Below are 13,813 nucleotides of genomic sequence, written 5' to 3'. Positions count from 1 at the left end.
TATATATATATATATATATATATATATATATATTAAGTTAGTGTAGGCATTTGTCCTGTGATGACCAACAATCTGATATTACTGGGATATGCCCATGCTTCTGTTAACTCTATATTGAACTAAATTGGTTTGATTTGCTAAGTATGATAAACATAGAATGAAAGGCCAGTGTGGTTAATGTTGACTTGTAAAAGCTGTAGAGTAAAGTTGGGATAAATAAGAACATCCTCAGCCACAGCACATTTACATCTATTACAGTTAATTTATTTAATATTGTCCCTTCCTATTCATGGATTTGAATATAAACACTTAAACATATTGAGAAAGGTTAAATTTAAAGGTCATTGTAATTTTTAATTTATGCCATGTGTGTTATAGTCTTTCATGTCATAATGCATTAGATAAAAGTGGACAAATTTCTTGGGGCAGCTCTTATATTACACAGCAGTCTGTCCTCTTTATTTGCTCTCTCTGTCTCTGTTCCAACGGTAGATTTTATTGCTTAACTCTAAGATCTTTTGAACCATCAGTAGAACATCCAGTAGCTCTGTTTTGAAGGTGGTTGGTCTCAAAAGTATGTATGTTTGCTGGAGAGAGAGCTTTCAATCCACCACCCCAATCTCAGAATAAATGTTAAGGAGGCCATAGTATAAAAAAGCACAGACTAGAGTAGCAAAGTACCAACTTAAAAATAAGAAAACACAAAACTTTTTTTTGGTTATTCGAAACTTGATAATCCACAATTTGTTAGATAAAATGACTAGCCACTTCACACCTCACTAAGCATTCCTGCCTCACCTCCAGTACCTCTCTTCTATCTCTGGACTTTCTTTATCCCAACAGTGCACTATTGATCCATTTCTGTCTCCCTTATTCAAAGATCACTTGACTTCTGTGGCAGAAGGTATTTTACTCTCCTTCCTGGGGTCATTACTGATCTTGGAATTACATCCTGGGCCAGGAAAGACCCTATAGTTGATCTGGAAACACCAGGTTAAAGCATCTTCTAATGCATGTCAAGAAGACAAGCCACATTAAGCCTTGGCCTAACAACCCAATCGGGTAAGAACTAGACTGACAATACTCATTGTCTAAAAGAGAGGATAAAGAAAATATAAAATTGGAATTTTAAATAAAAAGGCTAAGAATTTTGGAAAATACATGACCTGACCTTACGCACTGAGGTAATTCTTGGCGGTTGGCTTACTTTCATAAAGTAAATCCAACAGAAAACACCCCTTAGTGGCTCACTTTGATTTAGTGGTGCTGATTGAATATATAACCTTGTGGCTAGCAGTTCCTTTCCTTGGCAAATGATGACTCCATTGCCTGAAGTATATTAATTTTGTCGTTAACAGTTAACAATGCCAGTTTAGAAAACCTAATTGTTTCTGACTAATTTTTACCATATTCATCATCATTCTTTATCTCTGCCTTCCACAATATCATGTATTTGAAATCCTAAATTAAGTATAGTTAAAAATCTACTCAGTCATTAATGAAATATTGCTAGAGTGCAGCCCTAACACTATAGTGCTGTAAAATGTTATTTGATAACTATTAAAAAATATGAAAAAGCCAAAGTAATTGTTTTAGGGTCTGAAGAACAAATGACCTGATAATCCTTCAGACTTGCCTTTAATGAATACTTCCTTTTTCCCTATTATTTTAAAAGGCCTCAAAGGAGAACCTGGTCTTCCTGGTAGACCTGGCAGCTCTGGAGTACCAGGTATTAAAGGAGATCAAGGAGTTCCAGGACTTAAAGGACAGCAAGGCTTCCCTGGCCATCAAGGCCAACCAGGGATATCAATGCCAGGGCCAAAGGGTGAACGTGGGTCACCTGGAAGCCCCGGAGTTCAAGGTAAGCAGATTCATTCAGCAAGGAGAGTTTTATGGGCTATTGGCATTGATTCATTGGAAAATCTTTTCATTTTCATTCTTTTGAAATTCTGGTTATTGCTGTATAAAGAGTATTGATGGTACTAATAGTACATAATTTAAAATGAAGATTGATTGATTGATTTAGGAGTTCATGAGATTAATTATCTCATAATAGAACAAAAAATATGTTTCCCATATACACTGACTCTAAAATAATATTCTTAACATACTAGTAAGCATTCCACAATGTCATTTTTAATGTAAAAACTTAAAATCAGAAGCAAAGCTATCTCTCCATAATATAAAAACTCACAACACTGAACCTTAATGTATATAAATTCCAATTAAAACTAGTTCTTATATTTTATTCATATATAAGTAGTGGTATGTATTAGTAGTCATTGTTATTCAGTTAATCAACTAGCCTTGTCTAATTGTAATTGTAATTGTAATTGTAAATAAATTTACATGAGGCCCTAAGGTCAATACCCCTTCCCTAAATATATCATAGACCATCCATCCATTGTCCACCGCTTATCCAAAGTCGGGTCACTGGGGCAGTAGCCTAAACTGGGAAGCCCAGACCTCCCTCTCCCCAGCGACCTTCTCCAGCTCCTCTGGGATAGGCGTTCCCTGGCCAGCCGGGAGATATAATCCCTCCAGCGTGTCCTGGGTCTGCCCTGTGGCCTTCTCACAGTGGGAGAAAACTCATTTCGGCCGCTTGTATCCACGATCTTGCTCTTTCGGTCACTACCCAAAGCTCGTGGCCATAGGTGAGGGTAGGAACATAGATCGACTGGTAAATCGACAGCCTCGCCTTTTGGCTCAGCTCTCTTCTCACCACGATGGACCGTTGCAGAGCCTGCATTACTGCAGATGCCACACCAATCCGTCTGTTGACCTCCCGCTCCATTCTTTCCTCAGTCGTGAACAAGACCCCAAGATACTTGAACTCCTCCACTTGAGGCAGTAATGTGTTCCCAACCCAGAGAGAGCATTCCACCCTTTTCCGGCTGAGAACCATGGCCTCGGATTTAGAGGTGCTGACTCTCATCCCCGCCACTTCATACTCGGCTGTGAACTGCTCCAGTGAGAGCTGGAGGTCACTGTCCGTTGAAGCCAACAGAACCATGTCATCCGCAAATAGCAGAGACGAGATTCTGAGGTCACCGAAGTAGACCCCCTCTGCTCCTTGGCTGTGCCTAGAAATTCTGTCCATAAAACGTATGAACAGAATCGGTGGCAAAGGGCAGCCCTGGCGGAGTCCAACCTCAACAGAAAACGAGTTTGACTTATTACCAGCAATGCGGACCAAGCTCCTGCTCCTCTTGTACAGGGACTGAATGGCTCATAACAACGAGCCTTGTACCCCGTACTCTTGGAGCACACCCCACAGGATGCTTCAAGGGACACGGTCGAATGCCTTCTCCAAATCCACAGACCACATGTGGACTGGTTGGGCAAACTGCCCATGCCCCCTCCATGATCCTGGCCAGGGTGTAGAGCTGGTCCAGTGTTCCAAGGCCGGGACGGAACGTGCATTGTTCCTCTTGAATCCGAGCTTCGACTCTCGACCGAACTCTATTCTCCAGCACCCCTAAATAGACCTTACCGGGGAGGCTGAGGAGTGTGATCCCGGTATAGTTGGAGCACATCCTCCAGTCATCCTTCTTAAAAAGGGGGATCACCACACCGGTTTGCCAATCCAGAGGCACTGCCCCCAGTGTCCATGCGATGCTGCAGAGACGTGTCAACCAGGACAGCCCCACAACATCCAGAGCCTTGAGGTACCCAGGGTGGACCTCGTCCACCCCAGGGGCCCCGCCACCTCGGTGCTTTTTAACTACCTCGGTGACCTTGGCCCCTGATATGGACGGGCACCCCCGGCGTCCTCCAGCACTGCTTCCTTTAAGGAAGACATGCTGGTGGGATTGAGAAGATCCTCGGAGTATTCCTTCCACCGGTCAATAACGTCTATAGTTGAAGTCAGCAGGGCCCCATCTCCTCTGTACACAGTGTTGGTGGAGCAACGCTTTCCCCTCCTGAGGCGCTTGACGGTTTGCCAGAACCTTCTTGGTGCCGACCAAAAGTCGTTTTCCATGGCTTCCCCAAACTCCTCCAATGCCCGAGTTTTTGCCTCTGCAACAGCCGATGCCGCCACACGCTTGGCCCACCGGTACCCCTCAGCTGCCTCTGGATTCCCACTGGTCAACCAGACCTGATAGGACTCTTTCTTCAACTTGACGGCCTCTTGAACCTTAGGTGTCCACCACCGGGTTCATGGATTGCCACCACGAGAGGCACCGACAACCTTGCAGCCACAGCTCCCTACTGCTGCTTCAACAATGGAGGCTCGGAACATGGCCCATTCAGACTCAATGTCCTTCGCCTCCCTCGGAATGAGACTGAAGTTCTGCTGGAGGTGGCAGTTAAAGATCTTTCTGACCGGTTCCTCTGCCAGACATTCCCATCAGACCCTCACTATACATTTGGGTCTGCCTGGTCTGTCCGGCAGCTTCTCCCGCCATCTGATCCAACTTACCACCAGGTGGTGATCAGTTGACAGCTCAGCCCCTCTGTTTACCCGAGTGTCCAAGACATAAGGTCGCAGATCCGATGACACAATTACAAAGTCAACCTCAGGCATCGTGACGCCAAGTGCACTTATGGACACCCTTATGCTCGAACATGGTGTTCGTTATGGACAATCTATGACCAGCACAGAAGTCCAACAACTGAACACCACTCGAGTTTAGATCGGGGAGGCCGTTCCTCCCAATCACACCTCTCCAGGTTTTCACTGTCGTTGCCGACGTGAGTGTTTAATTCTCCCAGCAGGATGAAAGAGTCCCCAGGAGCTGTGCTTCGCACCAGTTCAAGCTCTTTCCCTGCCAGAGAGGTAACATTCCATGTCCCAAGAGCCAGTTTTGGTAACCAAGGGTTGGAACGCCAGGGCTTCCACCTTCAGCCACCACCTATATCATATTGCACCCAACCCCTATGGCCTCTCTTGCAGGTGGTGGGCCCACGAGAGAGCGGAACTATGTTGCTCTTTTGGGCTGAGCCCAGCTGGGCCCGTGGTCAAAGGTACAGCCACCAGGCGCTCGTCAGCGAGCCCCTCCCCCGGGCCTGGCTCCAGGGTGGGGCCCCGGGTACCCTTTCATGGGCAAGGGAAATGCCGATCCTTGATTTAAATCTATGTAGGGTCACGGGATCAAGTTAGTCTGGATCTTCACCTCAGACCTGTTTGCCTTGGAAAGCCCTACCAGGAGCATTTAGCTCCCAACAACATAGCTCTGAGGATCACTAGACCGCACAAGCCCTTCTGCCATGGCAAGGCCTCAATCCGAGAAGGGATCAATAGCCCTTGAGTTCTATAGATTTAAAGAACTTCTATTTTGAAGAATCTTCACAGGAAATGTGAATGCTGAAGGTGCTGTTGAGTACTAATAAATAAGCTCATTTTTTTATTTATTTATTTGTTTTTTATTCATTAAGTACACTTATTTTTTAGGTCTGCAAGGGTTGCCAGGGTTGCCTGGACTGGAAGGAGATACTGGAAGTAAAGGGGAGAAGGGAAATTCAGGCTTTCCAGGGCAACCAGGGCCTCAAGGCATAAAGGGAGATCGAGGTTCACCAGGAATTATTGTAAGTTACCTGCCTTACCAGACTGATTACAGGTTGTTAAAATTACCTTCAGTGTTATACATGGGCAGCACTGTGGCGCAGTGGGTAGCGCTGCTGCCTCACAGGAGACCTGGGTTCGCTTCCCGGGTCCTCCCTGTGTGGAGTTTGCTTGTTCTCCCCATGTCTGCGTGGGTTTCCTCCCACAGTCCAAAGACATACAGGTTAGGTGCATTGGCAATTCTAAATTCTCCTTGGTGTGAGGGTGGGTGTGTGTTTGCGCACAGTGCGGTAGGCTGGCACCCTGCCCGGGGTTTGTTTCCTGCCTTGAGCCCTGGGAGTTATACATTCTTTAGGTCTCAATAATAATTTATTGTACATAGTAGCCATTAGTCCATTAATGTGTTATTAATGTATTCCCCATCTAATGAAACAAAACATTTAACTGAAGATAGGAGTTTGTTTTTGATTAAAAACTGTTTGCACCCAAAAGCAGCAGCTGTTTTGGTTTAAAGGAGGTCATTCAGAGTGCCTCCCTCAATTGTATCAAATATATTCTGCTAAGTGACTATGATATTGCATTCTCTACACAACACTTTCAATCAACTTTTCCTGGTATTATGGGGGCAAGATGCTAAACTGTAGAATACCAGCCCACCATATCCACAGCAACCTTTTTCCAGCTCTTCCTAGTTAATTAGTTAATTTCCAGCAAGTCAAGAAGTTTAATCCCCACAGTACTTCCTGGGTCTACCTTGGGTCTTTCCCACTGGGCTATGCCGGGCACACTTCCAGGATTGGGCACCCAGGGTCATTCTCATTACATGTCAAAATTTCCTCAGTGGACTTCTCTTAATCAATGTTTCTTCTCCAAAATCTCCTCATATTGCCAAACTCCTTACCCTTTTATAGAAACTGAGTCCAGCAATCTTGCTCAGGAACCACATTTTGGCTGTTTGTAGTTACAATCTCATTCATTCACAACTTTGACCGTTTGACCAAATGTGAGGATGGGGTTGTAGAGTGATATGTACAGTAATTTGAATGGACTTAACTCCAGCTTCACTACCATAATACGGTACAACATCTGCAACACCACTCTTGCTGCAGTGATTCACTGGTCAGTCTCATGATCTCTGCCACACTCACCTCTGAAAAATATCTTGTGAACCTGTGAAGAAGTACATGAACTCCTCCACTTGGGCTTTCTGCTCACCCCTTTTATATAGAGTTGAAGCAACTCTTTCCCTAAGACCAGTAAATCAGAGTTACTAATTTTTATCCAATCTGTATCACCCTCCGCTGTAATTACTTATACTGAATGCTAGATAAATGTCTGATAAAGACAAGAGGACATCATTGTCTGCAAACATTTAACCATTAGCCTCCCAAACTAGATATTCTCTAAATTTGTGCTGTGCCTTAATATCACCTCCATGAAAATCTTGAACAAGAGAGGAGACCAAACCTGTTCTTTGCAAAGTGCAATGTCTACTTTGGATGGACCTGTTTAATGCCAAGTATGCAAACAGAAATATCACTTTGTGAATATCAATCAGTAGCCCAGTAACCCCAAATGTTTTTAGCACCTGGCAGAAGATACCACAAATTACATGGTCATAAGTCTTTAATAAGTCCAATTGCATATGTAAATAGGAATGAAAAATTTTCATGACACTACATTACCTATGCAAGGTAAGAATTTATCCACAGTTTTATAACTAGAGTAGGGTTCAGATTATTCCTCACTGATCTGTGGTTTACTTGGATTAAGTCACCACTTCATTACTCCAAAGTAGATTGAAAAATGTGATTTCTGGAACATCTACTCCTATTCCCTTTAGAAGTTTAAACCATCACCTCCAATATAATTTTTTTTTAACAGGGCAATGAAGGTCTGCCAGGTTTGAATGGACAAAAGGGCGAACAAGGACTACAAGGTGTTCCAGGGTTCCCAGGTTAGTAAGCCCTGACTAAACTGCATGCTCCTGACAGATAATGACTAGTATTTATCTTGAGACAGTGTTTACTCAGAAACTAAATATGCTTATGGGAAAAGAGAAGAGAGTTTCTCTGTTGTTCGTGATCAGGCTTATGACGACAGTTGTGTGATCAGGAAATTTAATGGTGGAGTTGGAGCAGTGTCTGGACATGTAGTCATAGTGAGGGGACTCAGCGCACTACCTCATGGAATGCCTTTGTTAGGGTCATCATGGAGGATGTGATGATGACAATCCACATATGCTGAGATCTTGTGGTTGGGAAATCCAGTATCCAGTTATGGACAGTGGCACTAAATGAGGATCAATAGATAGATAGATAGATAGATAGATAGATAGATAGATAGATAGATAGATAGATAGATAGATAGATAGATAGATAGATAGATAGATAGATACTTTATTAATCCCAAGGGGAAATTCACTAAAAAAAATATATATATTTTTTATATATTCAAAAGAGGAAAAAAATATGTTCAGAAGAGATGTGAGGCAGAACCAACTCTGTACTGGGCACCAGTCCATCTCAGGACATGCACAATTTGAAAAAAAAATTAGTATCAGGGAGATCTGATTTTGTTTAAGTCACTGATGCTAACAAAATACAATTAAAGGCAAAGATTTATTTCACCATGACATTCTGTTCAATACTCTAGCTGGGATTGCAGCTGGAGATGTAAGACCTGAAAAGTTCTATCATTGTTTTATTTATTTTCTCTGGATACCCTGAGGCTTTCCTGTATGTCCTTATTCAGAGATGGGACATTATTACCTAATTAAAAGAGTTGGCTCAGGCACATTGCTTGCCTCCAAGCTGTGTCTGAAATGAAACATTGTTTCAGCAGAAGTGCTTTTTAAGGCTCCACAAGTGAAACAGCAGATCTGTATGTTATCAACAATAGAATCTCCTTCTGTTACGGCACTGGGTATCTACTCAACCTGATGTTAGCTTTGATAGTTCATTATTAAATACTAGACAATGAGCCTGTTTCGACAACATAAGATGAAACGGGCATGAGTGGAATAGTAATAAGTATAAGCACCACAAACCTGATATAGGTGTATTGAATGAATGTGTAATTGAATCAGAATGCATAATTAGGCCTCGAGCTGTAGTCGAAATCGCCTTTCAGGCCTCTAGAGCTTTAATCGAAGTCGCCTTTCTCTTTGAATTTTTGCGGCTGTAAATCCGCCGCCTGCCGCGATGTTGGGGTTGGATGTCGGTCGAAGTGGCCTTTCTCTTTGAATTTTCGCGGCCTTAAATCCACCACCTGCCGTGATGTCGGTCTCATAAGGTTTTTCAGGCAGCTGCGCAGAAGGCGAATGCTCATTTGGTTTCAGACGTGCGCAGAAGGCGACTGCGCATTCAGCTTCGGACGGACGCGAGTGAGTGAGTGAGTGAGTGAGTGAGTGAGTGAGTGAGTGAGTGAGTGAGTGAGTGAGTGAGTGAGTGAGTGAGTGAGTGAGTGAGTGAGTGAGGAGGCTGACGAATTATGTATTAAGATTTAACAATTTAAAAACATTAAATTAAGTAAGACTGAAAGCAAGTAACAAAAGTGTTTTCAATGACAGCAGTTTTAGTTTTATCAATGTGTATTCACATAACATTCTTAAACCCTCTTAATCACATCAGGGTCTTAGAGGTCAAAACCTATGTCAGCAACACTGGAGATAAAATGGGAAACAGGCCTGGACCATCACAGGGCCAACTCACACACACAAACACTAGACCTATTTCAGGCCACCAATTAATATAAAACTTCATTGGGAACTAAAATATTAGAAAAACGTTCATGTGCAAGATATGAACCAGGACGCTGAATTCATGAATAAGCAGCACTAACCACTGTGCTACCAGGCAGAAGCCTAATTATTTAAAAATGTATTTGATTGTAGATATCAGGGGCAATTTTAATGCCTCATGTTATCACAAATTACCATAACATATGGAAAGTTATACATGCTTATTATGGGGTAAGCAATTAAATATTCTTTACAGTCTCCTGCAAAAGGTGATTTTTTTTCACGTTGCCATCTATAGCATGTGTATAAACAGTAACTAAAACTAATCTTATTAATTCATACATATGTAGTGTTATTTCAAATCAGTGTATTCTTAAAGTAGTTTTCTCATTTCGGCTGATATTCTCAGGTTGCTTTTCAAAAATATAGATCAAATTCATCCAGCCATGTTCTAACCCGCTTAGCCAAATCTCAGTTGCAGTTTTTTTTTCCAGCAGTGTTAAGCACAAAGGAGGAACCACACCTGGATGGAGTGCAAATCTGTCACAAGGTACACTTGCACACACACCCACACTCACTCACAATTGACCAATTTCGAGCCTGTAGTTAAGCCATGGTGCACATCTTTTGAATGTAGAAAGGAAACCAGAATCGCTGTAGGAATAACATGGTTAAAAAATACAAAATAAGATTAATTTAAAAATGCATAAACGATGCAGTCATATTGTATGTTTTTTTTATTTCCAGATTTGTAGCAATATAAGGAAATGATAAAGTATAAAAATATTTAATTAATCTTAGGCCAGCTAGAGGCAGAAGGGAGGAAAGCAATGCTACAGCTTACAGTTTTAATAATAAAAATATAATAATAATACAGAAGAGCACTGAACATCTCAACTGCACTAACAGGATGCATAGCTCCATGTGCGAGCATGCTACAGTGCACTAAGGTGTAGGCTAGTATCCATGATTTTGGTAAAATACAGTATAATATCTGACACTGATATTAATGCCTCATGTCCAATTGGAGGTCCAGATTCAAGCACAGCTTGATCAAAGCTGCAATGATAAAAACTACTGCCAGAGGACAGCATAGAAAGAAAGAAATGGATGAGACTTAGTATAATCTAATAACAGCTATATGCCATAACTATTAAAATAATATAAGCAGCGTCAGCAGGAATTCACTATGCCAAAAAAATGCTTTAAATGCTCTTTAAATGCTGGGTCCAGTTGAGCTTTTACTATATTAGCAGGAAGATTATTAGAGACTTTAGATGTTATCAGTCATTAATAGCTGTTCAATCTTTAGTAAATTGAGCAGGTATTTACTTTTCCATTTATAGAGCACTGATAAGAAGTAATAATGTTTATTTTATTGAAGACATCAGACTGACTGCTGTGTGAAAAGAAGAGAGTTGGGAATACTTTTAGGCTTTTAGGCTTGCTGCAGCTTAGCTTTAATGAACTATAATGAACTATTGGAAGCAAATTCCCTTTTGATGTTTGATGAAGGCAAGAAAATTAAACTAAATAAAGATTTAAATGTGATTAGAGCAGATGCTTGGCTGTTTACCGGACAGTTTACTGACAAACATAGAAGAAACTGTGAATTCTAAAAGAAAGGAGTGTTGCCTGGCTCCATATTTCAGAAACAGACAGGATCTGCACCTGAGTTGTGTTTACTTTTGTTACCTTTAAAAAAAGGAGATAAAATAGGAGATCTGGGCCTATTAAATGTAACTTACGAAGAATAAAATATAACCTGTGTACAAATTTAAATTGAGTATACTGATTAGCCAGGCATATGACTGACACTATTAAGTTGCACCCTTAGGTTAAGAAAAAACAACCCACACAGACAGAAAGACCATGCAGATCTAACACAAGGCATGACCTGGGTAAAGTAAAGTATACAGCTAGATAGTTAAAATGAGTATTTAGAAAAATAGATTCAACCATTTACAAAGCTGTTTTATCCAGTTAAAGCTTATCAAGTGCAGGGCAGGAATCATAAAGGAGTCATACTTAGACTGGTAGTTCCTTCACAGGGCACAATTATGTAGGCTCACTCATACACAGCTATAAGTCACTCATTAAACTAATATATATGCCTTTGGAATGTGTGAGAATAACTAAAGAATTTAGAGAAGGAATCCATACAGACACGTTGATCAAGAGAATATTGGACATATACGGTGTCTGGGCTGGAATATGAACCCATTCTACTGAAGCTGTTAGGGACCAGTACAAACCACTACATCACTCTGCTAACTAACTTGTTGAAAGTAATGCAGTATTTTTAGTATTTAACATTAACGACTGTATGAGAAAATATGTTACATTGGTATGAGAATAGGGCGGCACGGTGGCGCAGTGGTAGCACTGCTGCCTCGCAGTAAGGATACCTAGGTTTGCTTCCCAGGTCCGCCCTGCATGGAGTTAGCATGTTCTCCCTGTGTCTGTGTGGGTTTCCTACCACAGTCCAAAGATGTGCAGGTTAGGTGCATTGATGATTCTAAATTGTCCCTAGTGTGTGCTTGGTGTGTGTGTGTGTGTCCTGTGGTGGGCTGGCACCGTGCCTGGGATTGGTTCCTGCCTTGTGGCCTGTGTTGGCTAGGATTAGCTCCAGCAGACCCCCGTGACCCTGCAGTTAGGATATAGTGGGTTGGAAAATGACCAACTGACTGACTGGTATGAGAATAGTATATATATTAAATACTATTTTTTCACTGGTGAAGACTATGCAAATATGGTAGTAGGCTGCTCAAATCATAGTAAAAGTTGGGATATTATATGGAGTGACTTGCGACTTGCAAAGTGTGGCTCCTACATTACATCCAAAGCTGCTATATAATTTTTAGCAACCCATACCTTTCAAGGGAATGTGCAGGCATGAAAACTAATGAATAGGTGAGGAGTAGATAAGCTAACAACTATATATATCCTGCAGTCCTTAACATTACTTCTGTCCAGGAGCACTTTTAGGTACTTATACTCTATTGTATACAGGTACCACCTCAGTCTCTACTCACTAAGTTACATTTTTTAATGTCAGATTTTCTGTGTAATGTTTGTTTTCACATTTGTTTCTCAGTTGGGCTATACTGTCACATTTTCATGAAACCCAGGCAGCCATCAAGGAATTCAGCTATAAAAAAAAAAAAAAAAAACTTAAAATCATGACCTAAAATTCAGCAGATGGTTCACAGAATGCTTATCCATCCTGTAATTTCTTCATGCATGCAGGATTGTCAGTGCACATGAACTTGGGATGCTTTCCAGTGATTCCAATATGTTTGAATTTCCACTGGGGAAAATGTTCATGAACTGCTTCTCTTTACATACTCCTCACTTGCAATATGTCACTATTTAATGCTGTCTAATGCCCATGCCTATGTCAGGGTTGGTCATTTTATTTTATTTTATTTTATTTTGAGAACCCACTTTAGAATAATCTAGATGAGAACAGGCCATTCAGCTCAACAAACCTCACCAGTCCTATGCACTTAATTCTTCCAAAATAACATCAAGTCTAGTTTTGACGCTCCCTTCACCTGTCCCTCCTCCTGTCCACCACATTGCTTGGACACTTGTTCCATTTGTCTATGATTCTCTGTGTGAACAAAAACTTCCTAATGTTTGTGCAAAATTTACACTTAACATGTTTCAAAACTGTGCTCCCCTGACCTTAATGAACTCATTTTAAAGTCACAGTTTCAAGCCACTGTATTAGTTCACTTAATTATTTTAAACACTTCAGGAATTTCTCCTCTTAATCTTCTTTAGCTTATAATGTAAAGGCTCAGCTCTTTTAATCTTTCCTCATAACTCATCCCCTATAGCCCTGGAATCAGCTTAGTTCCTCTTCTCTGGTCTTTATCCAGCACTGCTATGTCCTTTTTTTTGTAGCTTGGAAACCAAAACTACATGCAGTACTCCAGATGAGGCCTCACTAGTGTGTTGTAAAGCTCCAGCGTAACCTCCTTGGACTTGTATTATATAACATGACGTTCTGTTAACCTTCTTAATGGCTTCTGAGCAGTGTCTGGCAGTTTATAGTGTCAAGTCCAATATGACTCCTAAATCCTTCTCATAAGGAGTACTTTCAATTTTCATTACATATATGGCCTAGTGCTGGCATTAGTGTTTCTTTTGATTGGAGCAATGTAATTTCTGTCCAAATCTGCCATCCACTTCCATACCACATCTCTGCATGATGTTGCCTACTAAAAATGGATGCAGATAAAAATCACTAGTTTTACCATATACGGGATATTTAAAATTGCAAGTAGATAATTTTTGGGCTGAACAGTATGCCATTTAACTGCTACACTGTTAAAAGGCATCTGCTTTTTGTCTATCTGCTGGGATACAAGTTTTCTCCTTTTATATTTTTGAACAAAAGTGCGCATGGCATAGTAATTTTCAACAAGGGTAAATGTGAAGTGCTGGTTTCTGCTTATTCATGGTGATTTGAAAAATACAGCAGAGATTCACATGTCAAAAATAAAAGCTTCATAGAGCAGATGGTACCCACAAAAATTATGTTTTAGGGCATGTTA

The 13,813-nt window shown here is 41.1% G+C and overlaps 1 protein-coding gene across 2 annotated transcripts in view; it reads left to right on the top strand.

Annotated features, from left to right (window-relative positions):
- The window catches only part of col4a1 (collagen, type IV, alpha 1), a 273,407-nt gene that overhangs the window by 234,931 nt on the left and 24,663 nt on the right, over positions 1–13,813 (top strand). For both annotated transcript variants that reach the window (XM_028799211.2, XM_051926307.1), the window contains 3 exons: positions 1,676–1,861; positions 5,396–5,529; positions 7,391–7,463. In XM_028799211.2, the coding sequence (XP_028655044.1) occupies positions 1,676–1,861; positions 5,396–5,529; positions 7,391–7,463 (393 nt within the window). The remainder of the gene's footprint in view (positions 1–1,675; positions 1,862–5,395; positions 5,530–7,390; positions 7,464–13,813) is intronic.

This window comes from Erpetoichthys calabaricus, chromosome 4, assembly GCF_900747795.2.
Source record: "Erpetoichthys calabaricus chromosome 4, fErpCal1.3, whole genome shotgun sequence".
NCBI lineage: Eukaryota > Metazoa > Chordata > Cladistia > Polypteriformes > Polypteridae > Erpetoichthys > Erpetoichthys calabaricus.
This window is presented reverse-complemented; position numbering and strand designations above follow the sequence as displayed.